The sequence below is a fragment of the Parasteatoda tepidariorum genome, chromosome X2 (genome assembly GCF_043381705.1).
Source record: "Parasteatoda tepidariorum isolate YZ-2023 chromosome X2, CAS_Ptep_4.0, whole genome shotgun sequence".
Lineage (NCBI taxonomy): Eukaryota > Metazoa > Arthropoda > Arachnida > Araneae > Theridiidae > Parasteatoda > Parasteatoda tepidariorum.
This window is the reverse complement of record NC_092215.1, coordinates 58,635,357-58,660,101: the sequence shown is the minus strand read 5'-3', so window position 1 is coordinate 58,660,101 and position 24,745 is coordinate 58,635,357. Positions and strand designations below refer to the sequence as shown.

The window sequence follows — 24,745 nt, the reverse complement described above, 5'->3', positions numbered from 1 at the left end:
CCCCTCTGCAGAGGATCAAAATTGTGATGGCATGTCTTCGGATCATCCTCAGGGATGTTTCCAAGACCGTCGCCAATAGCCCATTGTGAAGCTCTAGTGCGACGTAAATTAACAGCAACAAGTCACGAGTCATTTAAATGGTTCACATTCACTATACCGGAAGTCTTGATAGCCATCTGACATTTTAGCATGGAGCTCGGTGACTTCTCTTTTTTCCTTTTTTTTTTTATTTTGGATAACCGTCTATGAAGTAATTAATATTTCGTAATTATATAATATATTTATGCTTATTCAGACAGAGTTTTGTTCAAACGTGCAATTAAAATGAAGATTTTTCAATTAATATTATACTATTTTGTTTTTCAACATTAAAATTGTGAATTAATTTTTTATATGAGACGAGAGTAGTTGTCTTCAGGACTAGAACAAGAGAGAGAAACAGAGAAATAATAGATGGGGCTACTAGTAATTCATGTCGGCCAAGACTCTTTTCCGATCATTCATGTTACCGAAATGGCGACCCGATATTCTTTTAGTCGCATAAACTACTATATACATTTCACCTTTTGTTTTAAATGAAGTCAGTTATCGTACAATTATTAAACGTATCGAGCGAATAAATGGTATGGGAAGGAATTAAATCAACATTTTAAAGATGAAGTGAGTAAATAATAAAGAATGTCATGTTTTTGAATAGAGAAACTGATTTTTTTTAAAGTGATCATTGTTTTTATAAAAAAAACAAAGGCTACAGAAAGCTCACAAGTGAAAGATGTGTGATTCCATAACGACACTTATATAATGTAATGATCTCATTATTTTTAAACTTAAAAAGTGTTAACTTTTACTCATTATTGATCGGTAATTACGATAATTTTTCAGTGTTTAGAACTTAAGCAAAGGAAAACACACTATACATATTGTATTCCACATTATTAATTTCTGGCCTATTTCATTTGTGTTTGTTGTTTTATTGTCAAAGTAAGTGAATAATAAATGCGTCAGTAACAATATTGCTTTTAGTGGGAGGAAATCAATGTTAACAGATTGTATACCAAAAATAATTACGATTATAGGAACGACTTTCTTCTCATAAAACTTATTATTAATCTTACCTAGTATTATTATTTAGAATTTTGTTTCACTATTTATGCTTTCTTCTTATGAAACCTTATTTTTATCGTACCTTTATATTAATATTTAGAATTTGTTTACACCTTCATTTTATGAAATATTATATTTTAATCTTACCTCTGTATCATTGTGTGGAATTTTGTTATTTAACACTTTTTTCGAATGAAGCTTCATTTTACTTTTTTATTATTTGGAATTATGTTTCACTATTTACTCTTTCTCCTTATGACACTTTATTTTTATCTTGACCTTATTATTATTTGGAATTTTCTTTCTCTATTTACACTTATATATTATGAAACTTTATTTTAATCTTTGTATTATTATTTGGAATTTTGTTTTATTTTTTACACATTTTCCTCATTGAACTTCATTGTAAACTATTTCTTTTTATTATTTGGAATTTTGCTTCACTATTTACACTTTTGTTTTCTTATTAAACTCTAATCGTACCTTTGTTATGATTATTTAAAATGATGTTTCACTGTTTAAACTTTCTTTTATTGGGAAACTGCTTTAATTTTACATTTGTATTGTTTGGAAATTTTGTTTCATTGTTGACAATTTTTTTTCTTCTTCTAAGAAACTTGATTTTAATCTTACCTTTGTATTATAATTTACAATTTTGATTAAATATTCATACTTACTCCTTATGAAGTTTATTTTAATCATAGGCCAGTGGGACAAGGATTTAATGGGGAATAATGGCCATATTTTCATAAAAATATTTTTAAGAAAATATTAATTCACATGCAAATAGCAATACCAAAGCTCTTTTCAGCAGACTTCTTGTTATAACAAGAAGTCTGCTGAAACAGTGCATGAAGAAAGTTTGTTTTAAAGTATATAAAAGTAAATTGGATTTTTTTTTTTTACTTCAAAAACATTTCCAATTTTATATGGCCTGATATTTTTTTTTGAGGCTACTAATTAATATAGCACAAATATTCTGTTTTATATAATATGTAATTAAATTGACTTTGAATAAATATGTATTTACATTGTTTAGAATAATATAAAAGCAGAGCATATGGGGCCAAATGGTATAATAAGAAAGTGGTTTAATGGGTTATCAGAATTTATAATGTATGTGAATAAATTAGTGATATGTATGACTTATTGAAGAGATTTACAATTGAAGGTTTTAAAAAACTGGCACTGTCTAAAGAAATGAATTAAAAATGATAGTTTTTAACAAAGCATTATATTAAGTGATTAATTAACTAAATGAATTAAACTTATGTTTTATTAGAACATTTAGAGGTAACTGCTAAAAAAATATAGCTACTTTAATCTACTGTATACATAATATGTAAATGAAATAATTTAATTTTTCCAGTGTAGATTATTTTAATAATTTCAAACATGTAATAAAATTTAAAATGATTCAAAATTAAAAAAAAAAAAAAATATAGCTATTTTAAATCAGTTCATTTTTGTGTTTCAAGCAAAACATTTTATTTTGAACTATTCTGCATGTTAGAATAAATATTTCTTTTGATTTTGTTTTACAGACAAGCTTAGAAAGTTTTGATTTAAAAAATATTGAACTTTTCAACTGCTACTTAAATTGAAAAAATTTCATTCAAAACTGCTTTCGACATTTATAGCTTCTTCTGATGCTGCTTGTTAGTTTTTTTTTACTTTCAAATTTATTGTGTGGCATCTGAAATGGAGTATTTAGGATTTGTATCAAAAATCCATTATGGAATGACAATAGTTAAAACTAGAAACTTGACGATTCAGTTTGTTTTCAGTGGGAATCAAAGTTCCGGAGAATTGGCGTGTTGATGGTAAATCAGGTCGCAATTGAATATATCATTTAATGCCATGCATTAAGTTTATCTGGCTAGAAGCTGCAGGCCTTGCCTTATCAACCAGCTTTAACAAATTCAATGTTGATAATTTTTATTCAAATATAGCAGAATGCTTACAAAACTACATCCTTAAACTGTAAAGAATATTTAATTCAGATAAGAGTTGCTTTACAACTAAACATAAAGCATGAAATATTTGCAAAAAAAAGAAAAAAGAATGAAACTAATTGGCAAAGTCGCAATTACCAAGAAAGGCAAAACAATAATGTTTGTTGTTTTATTAATGCAGGTAATACCATACAACTTGCATTTGTTTGCCTAAGCTTTAAGAAATGATTTTGTGATTGATGTAACTCTATTTGGACATTTTTCATTTGTACATAAATTTGGGTGAATGACTACAAAATTTTTAAGGTATTGGAAAATAAAATTTAAAGTTTAAAATTTTCTTAGCTTGGAAACGCTCAGAAAACTATTTGATCATCAATTTTAATATCTTTGTTTTAATTTTTGAAATAAAAAAAATCTATACTTATTATGCTTATGTACATTGTATTTTTAAATAAAATGTCTAAAAAAATTGCATCTGATATAATAAAATTTTAAAATAACTGATATTCTTTATATACGTGTTGTAACTCTATTTTTAGTGATGAAATTTGTAAAAACACTTTAAATTACCACCATAGATATTAATTTTTACACTCTCATCAATTAAACCAAAAGCTATTAGGAGAGTTTTCTTGCTTTTTGATGAAATTGTTCAGCAAAATATACTGCAACCAAAGTGAAACCTAATTTTGATAGCTTTGGAACATCATCTCTTTAATAATATGAAACAAATTATTTTTTAACATTTATTTTTTAAAAAATATAATCATGATACATTTATTTAAGAGCAGTTTCATTTCGAAAACAATGTTTGCATATGTTTTTTGTGAAATCTATACAATTTTAAAACTATACCCCCTTTACCCCACTCTGTATAGTAGGTATATCAAGACATGTTCTTTTGAATGCATTACTGAAAGAAAACAATTAAACAAAATAGATAAGTTATGCTTGATATTTAATTTATATGAATCCAATGTATATAAAATGCATCAAAATTTTCAGTAAAATAAATTTAATGGTTTGGTTTTAGAGTCTTTAAAAAAAGCTTGATTTTTTTTAAGATCCTATAAGATCCCCACTTTATCCTATAAAAATGTTAAGAGGCATATTCAATGTATTTTCCTTTCAAGATCATTGAAATCCCACTTAAAAATAATAATAAATTTAGGCAAGAAACTATCTGTGTTGCAGTTGTTAACCACTATTTCATGTGTTAAAAAAATGGTATTTTGTTCTAAAAAAAATTTTTTTTTTATTCAGGAATATATTTTAAAATATTTGAAAATGTATTTTAAATGTAGATAAATAAGTTTAAAAACAGTTAATCTGTTTTTCCGTTAAAATAATAGCACAGTTTCGATCATTGCCTTTGAGCACGCATCAAAATACTAGAATACTTTTTCTAAAAATCTTTTACACAGTAAAATACAATTAACCGTACAACTTAAGGATATTAGCTAGTAATTGTACAAGTATAACTTAATTAATTTTTTATTTATTTATTTTTACACATCTGGAAACATCTTAATTATTATTATTTTATTTTTACAACTTACATGCAGGATTTTTCAGAAAATGTGATATTTAGGTGGGGTGAAACATGATTTATGAAATATTTCTTTTAATACCAGTTATTAATACAATTAATCTACACACTGTTGATTGTCATAAAGAATAATTCAGTGTACCCTTAAAATATATTTGATGGAGTAATTAATTTCTATGTCAAATGGGACAAGGTAAAATGTCACTACTGTCTCTCTAGTCTCCAAATGTCACTACTGTCTCTCTAGTCTCCAAATGTCATTCAAGTATCTTTTACTTATCTGTTGATAAATTCTTTCAAAATAATATTGAGTTATTTAAAAACAACTAGTGGTTGACCCTTAAAATTGTCTGCTCAAATATGTATATTTTTTTAATTTAAATAAAATAAAACGAAATTTTGCTACTAAATGCTGAAAAATTGGGTATTTATTTAAAGTTTATAATTTTTTTTTTTTAAATTCATTTTGTTAGCATAATTTATTACCTTATTTAACACATTACGTGCAGGAATTTTTAATACATTTTAAAATTGTGTTTTATAAATAATATATTAAAATTTTTTATTCTTCTATATCAGGGGTTTCCAACTGGTGGCCCGCGAACTAAAATATATCAGTTGTCATTTTTTTTGTGGACAATTTTCGTAAAAAATCTATATGGGTTTAAAACACTTTTTTCGTTTATAAAAACCTAATTTCTTCGTTTCTGTGAAATTTGACATACCAACGGTGCAAAAACATTTATTTCTCAGGTTTTGCATCCAAGAAAACATTTATTCAAATGCAAAAACAATCGTGTATGTTGCTCTTTTTTATTTCATTTTTTTTTGTATTTTGTGAATATAATTTAGCATGTGCGTATCAGAAATTTTCTCTAAGAAATTCTCCGATTTAACTTTTTAAAACCACTCATTTTGGACGAAAATATTAACACACACATTTGTAAATTTTAAATTTAATATGTAAATATCTATTCTTTGGTAGTTACAGCACACAAACCTCAATTTTCTCATTAAACATTTTGTGTGCTACTATTTAAGTTTTAATACCAACCTTTTTAAAGTTTTATATCTTAACAATTAGATATCTGTTGCACATTAATTGTTTAATACATGGGTACATTAAAGTTATTGTAGCCTGAATTTTTATTATTTATTTAATATTTTTAAAAATATTAATAACAATGAAATATTTTTAAAAATCTACTTCTTATTTTAATTTGTAATTCAATACTTTATTTTTGTATAACTTGGTAAAAATCTGACAGTAATATTTAATGTTCCTTCAAACATAAAAGAGTCCTACATAAAAGTTTGATAAAGTTGCGGCCCGCCATTTGATTTGTGTTTTTAATTGTGGCCCCCGGCCTCATGTAAGTTGGAAACCCCTGTTCTATATAGTAATTTAATGACCAGTGTGACTTAGAAATAAAAATTAACCCTTAATAGTCCATAAGTGTTTCATGTTTACTTTCAACCAGGTATGATTTTAATGATTAATTATAATATTAATTATAGTTTTATTATTATTTACAATGATTGCTAATATGATAACAGTAAGTGTGATAAAAATAATATAATGATTTTAGCCAATCTTTAAAGAAATTTGACAATTGCAGAGCAGGTGTTTTTATCTCTTAATCTTAAGTTTGTTTAGAAATAGTTATCATATTTATATTTCTTTTCACCGTTTTGTCTTTCTGCTTAGTGCAGTTGAAAAAATTTGTTTAAATAAATTCATATGTTTTTATTAATATACATTAAAAAAATATGTTTAGGCATGTGAAAGTTTCGGTTGAAAGCTCTTTTTGTAGACTAAGAAAAAATTGAGATTTTATGAACTCTGGTATCAATATATTTGATACTGATATGAGTTAGGTGTTTTGGTTAAATAAATTAATTACTCAATAGTTTCTGTTATCCCAGAACTTTTGAATAGCACTTCAATTCATGAACAATTTTAGTAATCAATATTTACTGTTTTCTTTAGACAAAACAACATGCAATATGCTTAACCAGAAAACAAGAAATATGATGTGGGATGAACACAGGTGATAAAATTCTTCTCTGTGCCATGTGAGTTATATTTACTTTGTTTGTTTGACGCCATTCATATTCTGCATTGTGAAATCAAATAATTTTAACGTTATTTTTATATGTACTGCTAATTCTTCACATCATTAAAAAAAATTAAAAAGAAAAGACAAACATATCTTTATTTATAACAGAAAAAGCTCAAATTATCCTCTGCCCACTTTTTTTTTAAACATATATATTTGATCATGTAAATATTCTTTATTTTTTTAAATATCATTCAACCTATAAGTAAACATTGTTGAATAAAATTCAAGGTTACTAATCAGTGAGATTTGCTCTTCTCGAGGTCTTTTTCTCTCCTTCAGATAGGCGAAATCACGACGTCACATACTCATAGACGCTTCAGCTATCCCATCTTTCATTGCTATTTGTAATACTAGCTACTATTCCAAGTATCAGATTTGATTTTATCTTGTACTTGATTCTAAATATAAAAATGAATTCGAATGCAATTTAAATGCCGTTTTTTATAAAGTTTATTATAGAAATGTTGGATTTAAGTAATAGAATTGAAGCTCTAATGTTAAAGATAAGGTAAAGTTTACCTTCATGGTTTTAATGTAAAAAAAGGATCTATACTTTTATACAACTTGATCCAAAACATTGCTTTTGACGTTGGGTTCTATCTGGAGTAAAATTTATAATTCTCAAGATAGTGGAAGTAAGTGAAAACCCAGAAGAAAAAGCAAAAAGTAGACCAATCGTAAAATAGACAGAGCAAAGAAAACTAGAGAATATGAAATAAAATTACCATGTATATTCAGAAAACTTTTTATTAAATTTTATAGAATGTTGTTCTTTTATATAACATAATCTAATTCATTACTTTTTTTGTGTTTAATTCATTTTACAATAGTTTTGTGATTAATTCATTTTACACAAAGATTTAGTGTTTACTTTATATGTAAATTTTTATGCTAATGGAAGATTTTAAATATGTAGAAAAGTAAACATTTTTAATTATATTATCTACTTCTTAGAAATTATTTTTAAGAGTATTTCACATGTTGTGAATAATCTTACACGCAATAGTTGTGAAAATACTTTATTTATAAAATAATAAGTTATATATTTGAGTAAATAATTTTAAATAAGTTCATGGATAATAAGTATTACAACAGTGAAACAATGATAACAAAGAATGTAGACATTTTATTCCTACTTTTATGGATAAATAATTAAATATGTTTAGAAAACTTAGCAGGCTTGAACAATTCCAATTTATTTCAAGAAAAGAACTTTAAACAAATTGTAAATTATGATTTTATTATTTTTATCTTTTCAATAGAAAAAGAAAATTTTTATACTATTTTTATTAATTATTTATACAGTCATCTACACTGTTTTATTCAATTATATTTAGCTACCTTTATATGAATGTTATTCTTGTAATACTTGGTTTATAATTGTGTAATATAGATATGTTGTGGACAATATATTAAATTTAATTAATTTTGATTCAATAGCGTGACTGAGGATGTTCTGACCAATAGGCTAACATAAAGACCTTTCTTCATGAGGAGAGGGAATATTATGTAATGTCAAATAATTATGTATTAAATTTAATCCTTAAATTAGATTTATAATTAGAACAAATTAGATTTATATCCAGAACTTACATCTAATGTTATATTAGTAAAAACTTTTCCCACAAAAGAGCAATAATACTGATCTACTTATCTCAAAAAATGTGATGTATCTTTAGTAGCTTAAGAAATAGATCAGAGATTACTGAGACCTAATAATATTTAAATATATTGTCTAGAAAGATATAAAAGCCCTTTTTCCAAGGTCACATCGCTTCTTTTCTATCTAACTGTCAGAATGTGTTGTTCTCATTTTAGGCCTCGGGCCTTTCTTAAATTAAATTCTATTTTTCTCCATGTTCCTGTATATATTTTCAGTAACCTCGTGTGACATTAAAAACAACAATTAATGCTTTCAAAGCTTAACAAATATATATATATGACATAGCTATCATGGTCGAATGTTCGCACTGAGGAAATCAGGCTGGGTGTGATGCGGTTTATTTTATATTAGAAAAAGAGAGAAAGTGAAAATTTTCAGTGAAAACAATGTGCTTCGCCTCTTGGGTTAGGGATTTTAAACGAAAAATCTAACAAGTGTTCCTGTCACATGCGTTACAAGAGATAATATAACATTATAATAGACCAGAACAATCTAATCTGTTAAAAGGCGACTGCCTACCTTGAAATGAGTGATTTCGTCCAAAAAATCGATTTTCTGTTTAATACATTTTTAAAAAGTATGAACTTTCAAGATTCCAAAAATGCTTTACTTTTAATTTTCTGAAAATTATTTGTAAAGTTATAGCCGATTTAAAAACCGGAAGTCACATTCTGAAAAACCGGAAGTGAATAAAAAATGACAGAATTTAATGTAAACAAAGCTGTTATGCGTTGGTTTTTTGTTTTCCTTTCAGTAAAAAGCCATAAAATAATATTAATAATAATTATAAATGTATTGAAATGCATCTGGCAATTATTTATTAATGATTTTTCTTAAAGAAATATGATTTGAATGGCAACTGCTATGATGTTTACATATTTCGCTTTCTGATTGATTCACACGCTTTACATTCCGTTCTTGAACAAAATTCTAGTTATATTTTGAAATTGTTTCGATAGAATTTGATATTTTTTTAGTTATTTTTAATTTTTTTCAAAAATCTTTTCTTTCTTTTTTCAAAAATCTCCGTAAAATGTTATTTTAAATATTGTGTTTTTAAGCATAATATTGCATATATTTTGAATTTTTTTATATAAATTTTATACTTTTAGTTCAAAGCACGAAATAGAGTAAAATTAGTATGTAGTATAAAAGAAATATGTTTTATTGGTTATAATTTTGTGTAATGGTGTATTACACAAACATATAATGTACTAATTTCATACTCAAATTTTTAAAATATTTAATTATGTATTGATATGAAATTGCACTTTTATTGTTTTTTATATCTAACTCAAGCTATACATTGTTATTATCACCTGTATTTCTAAAGTAATTAAATCTAAAATGACAAAAAATCAACAGATGTTTACTAACAGTAAATTGAGCATTTGTACGGAGATTTTCAACTTATTGAAAAAAGGATCAGGAAAAAAAGAATATTCAATGAAAAGTCCAATTTAAACAAGTATAGAGTATATGAAGGTTTGGTATATCTTTTTAGATAGTTTAATGTTTGTATGATAAATGTAATTTACTTTTACTGCACAAATAAATCTTAAAATGCGTTTTCTGGCAAACTGAATTTTTCCGTTTTTCGATTCCCGCTGGACCTTATTTCTCAAAAACTATTAGGAATTTTATGATTCAATTGTGTAACAATGTTATAAATAATATTATCTGTGTTCTGAACTAGAACTAAAATTCTATTTCAATCTTTGATTATTTTATAGCTATGTAAATCAAAAAAACTTAAAAAATATATCGTTATTTTGCTGTTTTTCTACGTAATTGGGCATATTTCACAAAATTTTTAAAATTTTGATTAACTTTTAGTTCAGAACACAGAAAAGGGTTAGACTAATATATATTCCAAAGGAAATTGTATTTTATTACGCACAACTAAGTTGAGGGTGTCCAGCGTAACTCTTAAAAATCACTAATTTTTGACCTAATTTCAACAAAATTTTACAAACTATAAAATATATTGTTTTAATTTTTCTTATTTGTGTCATTTTTTATCCCATTTTATATAACTAAGCATAAAAAGTTTTAAAAATTTATTATTTTTAAAAAAAGTTCACCGCTCGCGGCAGGGTTGGAGTTTTTGCCTGGACAGTGGCAAAAACCTGGTAAAAGCCGGCAAAAACCAAATTATCTAAATTGCGGATTAAATATTATTACAAAATACTTGAAACAAACTTAAATCAATCATAAGGAATAATAATTTTGATACATTACATGAGAAAATTATTTTTAAAATATTAATAATTAATATAAGGGTAATAATTTTTAAAATATTGAAAGTTTTTGACCTCATTTCATTTTGGAATCCTTAAATAAATGTTTTTTTACAAATTGCATTTTTTTTTACTTCTTCATAATAACTTTTGATATGTATTATTTTACATTACATCACTCTTACTCTATATTTAAAGAGAAACATAAGAAAGCTAAGATGGATGTTTCATTAGATAGATTTTGATAATCACCTCATTTCTCAGTATTATTTACAAATGCAAACAAAACAACACAATTTAAATTCCCTTGATCCTTTTCACTCACAAACCCCCGACTTCACACAAAAAAAGGTGGGTGGTATTAGTGTCATCTTACCCTATCCACACAAGTGTCTGGCACCAATCACAGGTAACCAATCAGGGCAGCAAGTTTTTCCTTCAATCACTGAAGAGCACAAGTGAGTTCTAGGAAATCTGTTAAATAAATTTCTAGAGAATTTTGTGAATTAATGCCTCATTTACACTCATGTCCTTCTAGTAGTGCTGCCATTGAAAGAGAGTGTTTTCGAATTTTTTATTTGTACATTCTGAAATTCAGAATAGGTTGACTGTAAATAATGTTTCAAAACTAGTGCTCTGTTATGCTATGTTGAGACTGCACAAATTGTATTGTAATGATGAATAAAGTATTGAATTTGCGCAAATTTAAAAAATTTCATCGATACTTGTATATTTTAATTAACTACACATGTTGATAGATATTTTATACTTTAAATTATAGTTATATTAATTTAAAGTAAGTTCATTTCACTGGAGAAAAGAGAATAATCACTAATTTTCCGATCAATAATGTTTTAAACTACTAAAATGATATATTAATACATTATGATTTAATTATGGAAATTTAAAATTTTGATAATTTTTTTTAACTATATATATTTATAGTATATATTTCAATTTTAGGAATAATTTTATATCAAAAATGTGTTTTTGTCCTCTCAGTTTGGAAAATATAGGTTTTTACCACTTTGCTTGGCAAAAACCTGTTTTTGCCAGGACGGTTTTTACCATGATTTTTTTCCGCCTGCGGCAAAATCTTGCCAACCCTGGCTCATATGGTAGAAAAATCTTTAATAATATTACTTATTAATTTATGTTAAAGCATTACACATAAAATAGTTTTCTCCGAAAAATAAAACATTAAAAAAATACAAATGTCACTTACAATTGCTAAAAATAGAAGGCGGTATTAGAAAAAAGTAAATAACACGAAGAGAATATTTCAATTTTTAAGATATATAAAATGGCACTTGATAAATACAAAACTTACGTAAAGCGCATGAATTCATTGAAAACTTTATGAAAAATAAAAACATAAAAGTCAAATTTCGAATGCCGGATGTGAAAATATAAAGATCAACAAAATGAATATCATTTCGAAAAAGGGGGGACTATATCGTCGCTTTATAGAAAACTTCGCTCAACGAAAACGCTTCTCAATTTGTTGTGACATTTTCTTCTGCTGGGGCGTCACAGCTCTAAAAGCCCCTGTTGACGCCTCATTTCAAATTTGAGTCCCCAGACGGAACAATAAGAGACGTTAAAATTTCAAAAGGAATATATTCCTATCTTTAACAAAATAACATCCAACTTCCTGAAGACGCATTTCACGGAAATGGTTTCGAAAGCAGGAAGATATACGGAACAATGAACCAAGTCCTATTAAAAAATAAAAAATACGACGGAGATCATTTAAAGCATATTCTAATCAAAGGGCATATTTTGGACGACACAATGAGAGATATTTTCACAAGTGTTGAATATGTAAGGGAGAAGAATATGTATGATGTTGACGGGAGCACCATTTACTATAGGTGATTATTCAGTGGTGAATAATACATGTTACAAATGCGGTCCTTTACAATAACGACTTGTGTCAGCATTCGAATTATAATGTAGGTGAGGTTTCGGTACTGTAGCAATCTCATGTATGTTTGATACATAGCTGGAAGAGCTTTCACACAATGAAAACTATTGTTAATGTACCGCCGATCCCAAGAGAATTTATTGGTTTATAATAGTGTCTGAAGAAAATTTAAACATTAGATTTTAAAATTTCGATTTGGAATTTTGTTAAAAGTATCATAACATAACACTAATAAAAAAAAATATCTGGTCAAAACTACCCGAATAAGGTAAAATTTACCGTGTTTCTGGCTCAATAGGAAAAGCTCGGTAATTTTTACCGAATCGCTTTTGATTTTAGTAANTTTTTTTTTTAAAGTCCGTTGATCTTGCCTTGTTCTAGGTTTTAATATTTATGCTAGTGCCGTTTTTTAACTATCGTTTCGGTTCGATAATTTTCAAGTGTTGTTTTTATTTAGATTAATAGGTTTTCCTTTTATTTTCGCCCCCCCCCCATGAAATATATTGCGTTATTTAATCATTGGTTTTGTTTATTAGTTGATTTAGGAATCGTAATTATTTTTTAAACTTGTTTTTCTTGTCTAAACTTGCAAATTTTTTTATTCTTTTAAATTTTATTTTTCTACAATTTTTTTCCTTTTTAGATTTAGGAGTGCTTTTCTTTTTTCTCTTACTTTAAAATGTGTTTACATTTTTTCCTTGTAATTTGGGTTTGATAAAACATCGATTAACGACACTTTTTTGTCGATCCAGGAAACCGGGAAATTAAGACATCCGGGATAGCGATGGTCCCGAGCATCCCGGATAATTGGTTCTTTATTGTACAGACATTAGTATTGAATTGGTTTTTTAAAATAAAATACTTATTCAATTTGTTTATTTTTTAAAAGTTTTTGTGTATTTTTATTACAGTGTCGGGTTTTTGAATAATGTTTTATTAAGGAAATGGTATTTATTTAAAGAGTATCTACCTAATATAGTTTTGTGTTGCTAAATCTGTGTTTAATTATTTTATTTCCATTTAATATTTTTAAACAATTATTGCTCTATTAGTGTGTAAAATTTCTTGCATTCTTATATTTAATAAATTTTTTACTTAAAATTCCTTAGAAGTGCCAAATGTTGCATACCATGCACCTTTTTTTACCCCTCCTGAAATCTCCTGAATTCTTGTTAGGGAAACTCCTGAATGTTAATTTTGCTAGGTTGGCACGTCTGATTACTGCATTCATTAATCTATTTTTAAAAGATTATGTGAAGGATGTGTTATTATTAATTATGTTAACTAGCTTAATACTGAATAATGAATTAAGAAGAATATAACAAAGAAATAATGTATTAAGAATTGTTAAAGTATTTTATGTTACATCCTCTCTCACTATAAAGTGTGTTACCATCTAAAAAATTGGTAATTTACTTGAAGCACTTTCTCTATGTGAGAAACACAACTAACATTGAAAAGACTAACGCTTCGTAGTATAAACATTCAAGCAATATCTAAGAGTAACATGGAATGTAAAAAACACATTTTTGGAACCATTTTATGCTTCTGGCAACTATTTTAGAGACTATTTTTCATGTCTGACAGAACTAAAGTCACTGTAAAGTTTCATTGCAGTCGTTGCCCTGAATGAAAAATTTCATTAATGTGACTCTTGGAGGCAAAATTTAAAGACCCCACGCATAATAATGACACTTTTTCTAAAAGTTTTATTTTTAATCTTTCAAAATGCTATTACAATTTTGTTTTGTAAACTTGACTAGTACTTACAGTGGGAGAGGAAATGTTGTTTGTATAGTTAATATGGGGAAATTATTTGGTGTTAAAATGAATTTTGCATCCAAAATATTTTAAACATTAGTTCTTAATTGTGCGTTAAAGATTAACAAATAACAATTATTTTTTTAATTTTTGTTGCAAATACAATTAAAAATAATTTCTCAAATTACATTGAATAATAATTGGGCATAAAATATGCTGCTTCGATGGTACATTGTGTTCCAAAATAGCAATTTCTGAAATAGCTCAAAAAATTCCTTCAAAATGCTGTATTGTAAAAATAAATAAAGAATAAAAAAAAAATCCTTTGTTAATTGTGATTAGAATGTGTTTAGTATTTTACGTAAAATAATAATTATATAGAATAAAACATTTGCACATGGCTTTGAATTGAAAACATTAATTACTATAAATAACCATTTATTTGTTAAAATTCTCTTGCATTTAGTTACTGGTATAAATCCTGTGATTCAAAAGTGGCTTTTCTATTGTATTAAAATGTAATGTTTAGAAAAATAAATATTCTCCTTTATGTTTAGATCATTGAATTTTCCAATGTGAATCTTCTGCACTTGTGTGCAATGGAAGTATTTCCACCTGATGAGTCACAACCTAATGAAGTGGGTAGTGGGCCCACTGCCTCTCAGTTGGATCACATGAAAGCCTGGGATGATAATTTGGCTTCCCTTGAAAGTAAGTTTATTTCTGTTGATGCTTATTCTATAGTACTTGGTATAATGAGGGAAACTCTTTTCTCTCAGGAGGCTTGCTTCCTTTAGTTAAATATGGGCTTCCTCAGTGGCTCCCATAATTTTGAGTCCCGCAGTGGACTGATCGTTAAGACACGGTTCCCAGCAGATCACCGAAGTCAAGCATTACTTGCTGCGGTCAGNCAATCGTGTGGGTGGGTGACCACTTGGATCAGCCTGCGTAGGGACAGAGGGTGTGTGGTATTGGTCCACGTTAAACTGTTCTACCGTAAAGTGCTCGACTTCGCGTGCAGGTCGTCGGGCTACCGACGCGGGGGTGCCCTTCTCTCCGCAGAGGATCAAAATCGTGATGGCATGTCTTCGGATCATCCTCAGGGATGTTTCCCAGACCGTCGCCAATAGCCCATTGTGCAGCTCTAGTGCGATGTAAATGAACAACAACCCATAATTTTGAATTAGGAGTTATATACTTCATTAATTTTAGAGGAGAACAGGGTGCGTAGCATTTTTAAAAAAGTGCTTTAAGATGCTTGTTTTTTATTTCCGTTTTTTTAAAAGCCCTTAGAGGTGCTTTTATCATTGGGAGTTTTTAAAAAGTGTTTAATTTCCTTTTTTCCAAAATGAGATTTTTTCTTTAGCATGTCGAATTTCACCACGAATTATGTAAAAAGCATGGTTTTAAAATTTTTCTATTCAACCTTTTCACAATTCATTCAACCACAATCCATTTTGGCGTACTGTCGGTCTGTAGCATATAAAAGCGCCAATCATTTTACACATTTGCATGTGCATATACGAAGTGGGATTCGGCAGGAGAGGACGTATTCTTGTACTCTCATGTGCAACTCTGCTGCACTTTGAAAAAACAGGGATGAGATTTTTCCGCTTCTTAGCGGATTTCAGCTTTTTTCACTTTTATCTCTTGAATTTCAGCTTTTTTTTTCAAAAATTCAGATTTTCTAAAAATTTCACTTTTTTTAATAAGTATTCTCCTTTTTCAGAAAATTCACCGATTTTCAAAGATAAACAGAAAATTCAAACTGCATAGCTACCAATCCTTTCTCGTTTTTACTTATTTTAGCTATTTTCTCCCCTTTTACACGCAGCAGATAAGATTTTCCGAATTTTTTTCCTGCCCTCCAGATAGATCCGATTTTCGTAGTTCAAACGACGCTGCTTCTGACAAGCCTTTTAGAGGTCCCAAGCCTGGAATCTGCTAATATCTTGATTCTTATTCACACGATTTTAATATCAAACATAGCTTTTCATATTTGTGTGTTGTGATTCTTATTCACGCGATTTGAATATTATATGTTGCGATTCTGATTTACGAGATTTAAAAATCCGATATTGTGATTCGTATTTACGCCTTTTTAAAAACCTATGTAGCGATGCGTATTCGCACAAGTTTAAAATTCTATGTCTTGATTTGCTCATGCGGTTTATAATATTAAACGTTGATTTTCGTATTTATACGTGATTTTAAATTAAGGCATTGGGATTCGCATTCCCGCATTCTAAAAATTATGCATCATAATTCTTATTTATGCAATCTAAAAATTACGCATCATGATTCGTATTTACGCGATCTAAAAATTATGAATCGTGATTTGTATTTACGCGTTTTAAAAATTCTACTTCCCAGTTTGTATTTCCTCATTTTCAAAATCGTATATCTAGTTTCATATTCATGTGATTTCAAAATCCATAATTGTTATTCATATTCACGCAATTTTAAGATCAACTATCGCGATTCTTGTAAGAAGTAATTTTTTTTAAAATTAGTTACTATAAAGGTGACTGTTTTTCTAACGACGATTATTAGTATATGTAAGTGTTACAACATCAGAGAAACTGGAAGGGAATATATTCAAAACTTACATTCTGTGCTTGCAAAGAAGAAAAAATAGGATTTGTCACAAGATGTTTGAAGATGGACTAACGACTAAATATAGCAAACATAAAAGATATAGCAAACAAAAGCAATTACTTAAAAAGGGATTTAATTTTTTTTTTGGAAAAAGAGTTAATTAACTCATCATCAAAATTTTATTTATAATTGCTGTTATTTATGCTATAAAATGCAAAATTCTTATCAAATAAAAAACAATTATCTAAACAGTTGCTGATAGTCATATAATTTTTAAAACTAAAATAGCAATTTTCGTATGTTAAGGCGCTACTATATATTTCTACTTCACTGTTATTGATATGTTTCAGAGGGCTCTAGTTAGATTAGACTATAATATGAACATAATGATTCGGTCCATTGTTAAAGTTTTTTTTTCCAACATAATTTAAAAAGTAATATTACTGATATATTTGCTATAAATCACATAACAGTATTTATTAAAAGAAATGAAATATTAATGTATATTCTTAGTAGTTTTAATTTTCTAAATCAGGTAGTTTTTCAAGTAATGATTGTCTCTAATGTGAACTGAGGAAAAATATAATTTCCAGCTTTATTTTTTTAATTGGTAATTTTTATTTTCACTAAATGTTAAGTATCAATGTAATCATTTATATAATAATAGATTAGTACTCAATTGTATGTCAACACATTTTTTATTACCTTAAACTGTCTGGAATTTATTATTAAAGGGTTGCGCTTGCGTAAAATTTACTATCGTGGAAATTCAGCTTTTTTGCCTTTTGGCTAATCTCATCCCTGAAAAAAATTCTACTTTTCTGCCCCCTGGAATCAAACCGAAAAATCTCTCGAATCAACCAAATCTCGAATCAATCACGGAGATCAACCAAAAATTTATTTTCCCTTAAAGCAATTTTTTTTAATACTCCTGTTAATTTCATCGTTGGTGAAGTGCCATCATCTTTGTCACTCTCAAGCTAATGGTCTTCTCGCACTCTTCTATTAATAGATTAGTACCATAATCCTTGAACTTTACTTGGGGATCATTCATTAGTTACGTATTTTCATGTGGGTTCCCAGAGCAGTAAAGAACAACTAAGCTTAATTTCCTCAAAATTTCCATCTCCTTTTTATTCATTTAATATTATAAGAATTAGGAATTTTAATCGTAAAATGTTTTACTTGAAGGACCGTCCACTAATTGCATAAAAATTTTCAAACTTTTATTGTACTTAATATATTACTTTTATTACTTATTACATTTTTTTAAAGTTTTTATTATTGTTTTATTATTTTTAAAATTTTCAGTACTTTTAAGTTTATGAAAAAACGTATGAAAAATTTTATGAAAAAAAGTATGAAGTCAGGGACTTTCACTATTTTAAATACAGGAAAATGTTTTATGTTATTCAGATTTGTCATTCCACAGGGATGTGATTCTTCCGTGGATTCGCGGATTTCCGCTTTTTTTTCAGATTTTTCCATTTCTCCCTCTGATTTCCGGCGAAAATTGTTTTTTGCACGAGTTAAAATATTTTCAGGAATTTAATTTCCCTCAGAGCGAAAATATTGAAGTCCTCGTTCCTCTCTCTGAAGTTTGCCAAAAAATAATTTCCTCGGGATAAAAATGGTTGACCTTTATAATCAGGGATAAGATTTTTCAGCTTTTTAGATTTTTCCTTTTGTCTCTCAAATTTCTGCCTTTTTATCAAAAACTCCGACTCTCTAAAAGTTTCGTTTTTTTAAAAAATAAATATCGCGCTTTTTTTTGTGAAAATTCAGTCATTGAAATAAAACAAATATATTTATTTACGATTTTCAAAGATATACAGAAAATTCAAACTACGTCCTAGCTGCTGACCCTTCCACCTTTTACTTATTTTAGCTATTTTCACCGATTTTACGCACAAAAAATAAGATTTTCCGTATTTTTATCTGTCGCCTGATAGCTCGTATTTTCGTAATTCAGACGTTGCTACTTCCTGTTTCTTGCGTGAAAGCAAACGGAAAAAAAATGAGGTGGATTTGCGGTGAAAATATTTATTTGCTCATTCAATTAAACTTGTAAATTTTTATTTATTATGTCTAAGCGAAAACAATACAAACAAGCCTTTTAGAAATCCCTAGTCCAGACTCCACAAATATCTCTATTCTTATTCACGCGATTTTAATATCAATAATCTATTTTCGTATTTACTTGATTTAAAATTTGCCCATTGTGATTCTTAGTTACGCTATTTAAATGTCGTACATTATGATTCTTATTTACGAGATTTAAAAATCCAATATCGCGTTTTGTATTTAAGCATTTTTAAAATCGCGATTTTATTATCAAACTTCTATTTTCGTATTTATCTGATTTGAAAGTTGAATGTTGCGATTCTTATTCAGGCGATTTAAATATCGTACATTGCAATTCTTATTTACGGGATTTAAAAATCCAATATCGCGATTTGTATTTACGCACTTTTAAAAGCTTATGTAGCGATTCGTATTCACACGAGCTTAAAATCAAATGTCGTGATTCGTTTTTGCGGTTGTAATATCAAACATTGATTTTCGTATTGATGCGTTCTTTAAAAACTAGACATTGGGATTCATATTCGCGCAATTTAAAAATTATGCATTGTGATTCATATTTACGTGATCTAAAAATTACGCATCATGATTTATTCTCTCAATTTAAATTCATGCATGTAATGCATATTCATATGTTCATACAATTTTAAAATTATCCATCGGGATTTATAATCACATGATTCACAAGTTTAAAAATCACATTTTTTTGTCAAATTTTTGGATTTTGAATATATATATATATTCTAAGATAGGGGTGCACAACCTGCGGCCCGTGGGCCAAATGCGGCCCTTCGACTACTGAAGTGCGGCCCGCGAGAGCTTCTAAACACAATAATTTTTTTTTTTTTAAAATGGCAATTTTTAATCGCACTTTTAAGTCATCACGTCTTGACACAATCAATTTTAACAGATTCTTTAGTAAATGTACGTTTAACGCGCTTTTTTGAAGCCGAATTTATCGTAAATATAAATGATTTTTTTTAAACAGTTATTTCCGCTTTTCTACGTGATTTTGAAAATTCCTAATTTGTATTAGGACGCGAGTTTCAGATCGCAAATTTAAATAATCACTTTTTGTGCACTTTATTTGTGACGATTTCATCTTAAATCTAAGTGATTTTTTGTCTTTTTTTTTGTTGCAATTCTTTCTTTCTTTTCAAAAATTTTTCTCGGTAGTTATTGCTATGCATTCCCACGTATTATAAAAAATTCCAATTATTCTGTTACGACATGCAAATTTTAAATCATGCATTTGATGCGCTTTATTCGTGCTGAGTTCAGCATAAATATATTTTTTCCTAATTATTTCTATACTTTTCCTCGTGATTTTGACGATCCCGTTATTTAACTATGATGTTATTATGACACATGATTGTTAATCACGCAATTAAATAATCACTTTTTGATACGGTACTACGGTACAGTTTTATCATAAATCCTAGTTATTTTTCCTTCGTTTTTATTTCCGCAACGAATATGATTTGGTCGAATGTGGTAATGAATTGTGATTTGATCAAAAACCAAATATTCGGCAAAAAAAAAGAAAAAATCGACTGAACGCCGTACACTTGGGGCCAAATAGCAAAATCTTTTAGCAGCATAGCAACACTGAAACTAAAACTTCAATGCTCAGAATAATATTTCCTGGAAAAACGTATTCATAAATTAACTCTAAAAATTAGGCCAATCAAGAACGTTTTTGAAAATGTCGAAAAGTGAAACAGAGAACATAAAAATCAATCTTAATTTTTGAAAATTTTTTTTAAAGCTGAACATCTCAGTTTTTCAATTACCCGAAAAAGCCAAGAAAAAAGAATTAAGTCAACAGAAATGCTATTAAAAATTACTGCGTTATAATGAAAACGTCTAAATAAAGTTTTTTTTTATTTACAGAAAATAAAAAGATAGAAAAAATGTTCTTAATTTTTTAAGTAAAAATCTTATGCCGAAAATCTCAATTTAAAATTTTCTCATTGCCATAATTTTAGAACAAAAAAAAATGCTATAAAATAAATTTTATTTGTAACTTTATTTTTAAAAAAAATGCTGAGTCATAATAAAAATGCCTAAAAAAAGAAAAACAGAAAAAACAAATTTTTCTTAGTTCCTGAAACAAAACTTTAATACTGAAAATCACACTTTTCTATGTTACTGGTTATTTATATTACAGTACAGGGAAAGAGTGATAATAAATTAATAGTATGAGACGTTCTGTTAAAATGCTGGGTTATAATAAAAACTGCAAAAAATGGATCCTTCTCAATTCTCAAAGTATCGAAAAAATGACAAAATTGACTTGTCTGATTATATTTTTTAAAAAAAAGTAATATCTATAAAAATTCAAAAATAAAAAAAACTTAGAAAAATACATTTCTAAAAAATATTCTGCCAAATATTTGACTGATCATTCAACCAACTGAATTTTTCACAGAAGGGCCAAATACTCGTTACATCCCTCCCTAATTTAAATGCAATGTTATTGCAACTTGAGAAATTCATAAAATGGCGGAAAACGTGAATTTTTAAACTGCTCACTGTTTGTAGTTTAGATTTCAATTTTTTGTTGCTTAAGTGATCTTTTTCGAAAAAAAAAAGGAAAATGTTTACGATATAAAAAATCTAATAATTAATAAAATAAAATAATAAAGTACATTACAAAATAAGCATTGAATTTTATTTTGAACTATCACAGTTTTGTTTTTATTTTAGGCTTTTGTTTAAAACCTATAAATTTTCTTCAATTAAAATATTTAATTTGAATTTATATTACTTAATTACGACTAAACTTTTTCCTACTTTCATTCTGTGGGCATTGCAGTTTTTTTTAATTTATTAGAATTTAATTCTAAAATGAGTTTTCATATTGCATGATATGATAAGAAAAAAATATTTTATTTCTTCAATGTTTATTTATTTTGATAAATCTATTGTTCATATGATAAAATTGGTTTATTTTAATTTTTTTTTTTTTTTGCAAAAAAAGAAAAAAAAAGATTTATCAGGTTTTTTTATTTTTGAATGAATTTTAATAATGGAACACTACTAAGTTATTGATATTACTAAGTTTATTGATAAAAAAAATGGAAACGCTAATGTTTAAATAAACATTATTACATTTGTCATTAACATGTCTAAATACATGTGCGGCCCTTCGTTAGCCAACCTGCTGTGCAAGTGGCCCTTCACTCAAAAAGGTTGTGCACCTCTAAGATTTCCTCTTTTTCACTTTTTGACTACTCTCATCCCTGCATTCCAGAAAACTATAATTTATCTCTTAATTCTATCTCTTAATTATTTGATTAAAACAATTGATTAAATATTAGGAGTGTTTTGTAAAATATTATGAGTCTAGGGATCATATAATAATTTACTTCTGACACAAATGTTTAGCTTCAATAATTCTATTTACATTTTAAAATTACTTAGTTTTTTTTTAATCATTTCATTATAGAAATATTAAACTTAAGTAACAAATTTTAATAATTAATTTAGGGCCATTCATTAATTTGCATTTGTAATATGAATGCATTAAAAGTTTTCTTAGTTTGCTTAATTCTTTACATATCTTTATGAATTTGGCATGTTAATCTTGTTGATGTTTTGTTGAATATGCTTTTATAAATAGCTTTTATTTAAATCTGAAAACTTACGCTCAATAGCCTTATTAAATAATACTTAAATTAATTATAATTTTCAAATTAATAATTTAAAAAATAGAATGAGCCACTCAATATTGAATATATTTAAAATTGTGTATAAATTGTTTTTATAGTGGCTAATAGAATCAAGAAAAGAGAGAATTAGTTTCGTCAGAAACTAATTATTTTATCATGATCATGTAAAAGTCTAAAAATTAATTTGCATTTTGTTAATATATATATGAAGAACTTTCAACAATAGGCACAAGAATTTTTTATTAGTCCATATATTCTAATGATAAATTTTTGTTGTTGATGTGCTTAAAATGTGCTTATTTTTTGTTGAAAATTATGGCTATGCAGCCTGGAGAAACACAAATCTTGTATGATTAAGATGAGTTGTTTTAAAATTTTGAATTGGTCTCTTTGTATTGTTTTATTGTAAATCGTAAGTTGAGGAGTCATTTACGTTAATCTGTTTATTTCAAATGAAATATTTAGCTAGATTTGAAATTTGAAAAACTTTTCAATTAAAAATATTAGATTCTGATTAAAAAATATTAAGCAAATTACATTTATGTAGAATATATTTTTTATTTTATTTAGATTTTATTTACCATAATTATTCTTTTAAATAGTAATTTTTATTATTGGTATACTTGTATTTTGAAAGATATATTTTTGAAGTTTTATGTTAGAGTGCAAAAACTTTTTTTCTTCAGAACAGCTGTGCCAAATCTATAAGATTTATAGTTCTAAAATTGGAAGTTTGCACCTTAAGGAAGGCACCTTAAAAACTTAAAAAACATTTCAAAAACCTCACCGTGAGAAAGCTGGAATAAATTTGTGTTTCGTTTAACATTTTGAATCCTTTACATGTGCTGGTATAGAAAATTACTTTAAATATGCTTTACGAAACAAAGACCCATTTATTGAAACATAAACTTAGCTGCCACTGGAAGAAATTTTCTCGAAAAGCGTAGAAAGTTGGCAGCCCTGTTTTATGAAGGAAAATAAAAACACTTGATATTTTCTTAATCATGAAATTTACATAGAGTACAAATTGAGGGGCCCTTAACTTATCTAATACATATTATTAGCGAATGCAATTATAAATCTTATATGATATTGATTTATGCTTTCAAAGTTTGATTAATTTCTTTATATCATTTTATTTAAAAACAATTAAAATTATTAACTCTAATTGTTAATAAGCACAAATGTGACAAAATGGTAAATTGAGGGACCCTGCTAATTTACTTTTGACAAGTATTTTGACGCTATATATTTTTTGTAAGTTATGGATTTTTTTTTTACTATTCGATTAAAGAGATATTGAAACTACTATTATTGAATCTTATCATCAATTTGAGGGAGCATTTTCTAATCAGTTTTTTAATAAATTTCCTTTGCTTTGTAATTTTTACATTTTTTAATCTTTGATTATTTTTTCTTTAATGTTATTTTTCTATTTTTATTCTATTCTTTTTTTTTTTTTTGTGGTGCTTCTGTAACCTCAGCTGTTGGAATTGTTTTTTTTTATGATTATTGTGATTGTATTCAATTGACAATTCAGTAATTAATGAAAAATTAACGATCTTACTTAGGTGGTTTTTTTTCCTGTCTAATTCACAACACATCTTTATCATTTTGGTTCTATCAATAATATTGATTAAATGAAAAAGAAACTAAAGAAAGCTGTTAATAATGGGTGCTTTGTAGAAGCAAAAATTGTATAGATGTAATGAAGTAAATGGAAAATTGTAAACATAAAATTGAGGATACTCTTAGAAAAAGAGCTTTAAAAAATATTTCAAATAGCAATTTTCTCTTTTTTTAATAATTTTTACATTATTTCTGCATCACAAATGTGGGTAATATTAAATAAGTTTTAAGAACATGCACAAGGATCGAATTCATTTACTTTTTATTCAGTAAATCTTTTTATTTTTTGTAAAATTTCTGACTTATTTTGGTTAAAAACTAAACATAAGAGTAGTATCGTATCACAAATCAGTGTTCTTTGGAAATTAATTACTATGTTAAGAAACATATCGTTAAATTTCTATCTTGCTCTCTTGTATCTAAATTAATTTTGTTTA

The 24,745-nt window shown here is 27.0% G+C and overlaps 1 protein-coding gene across 1 annotated transcript in view; it reads left to right on the top strand.

The window, feature by feature from the left end:
• The first annotated feature begins 210 nt into the window (after positions 1–210).
• LOC107448256 (helicase ARIP4) overlaps positions 211–24,745 on the top strand; it is a 79,073-nt gene continuing 54,538 nt past the window's right edge. Inside the window, exons 1-3 of the mRNA XM_016063386.4 lie at positions 211–660; positions 6,602–6,687; positions 14,883–15,036. Of these exons, the coding sequence (XP_015918872.1) occupies positions 14,925–15,036 (112 nt within the window). The 5' untranslated portion in view covers positions 211–660; positions 6,602–6,687; positions 14,883–14,924. The remainder of the gene's footprint in view (positions 661–6,601; positions 6,688–14,882; positions 15,037–24,745) is intronic.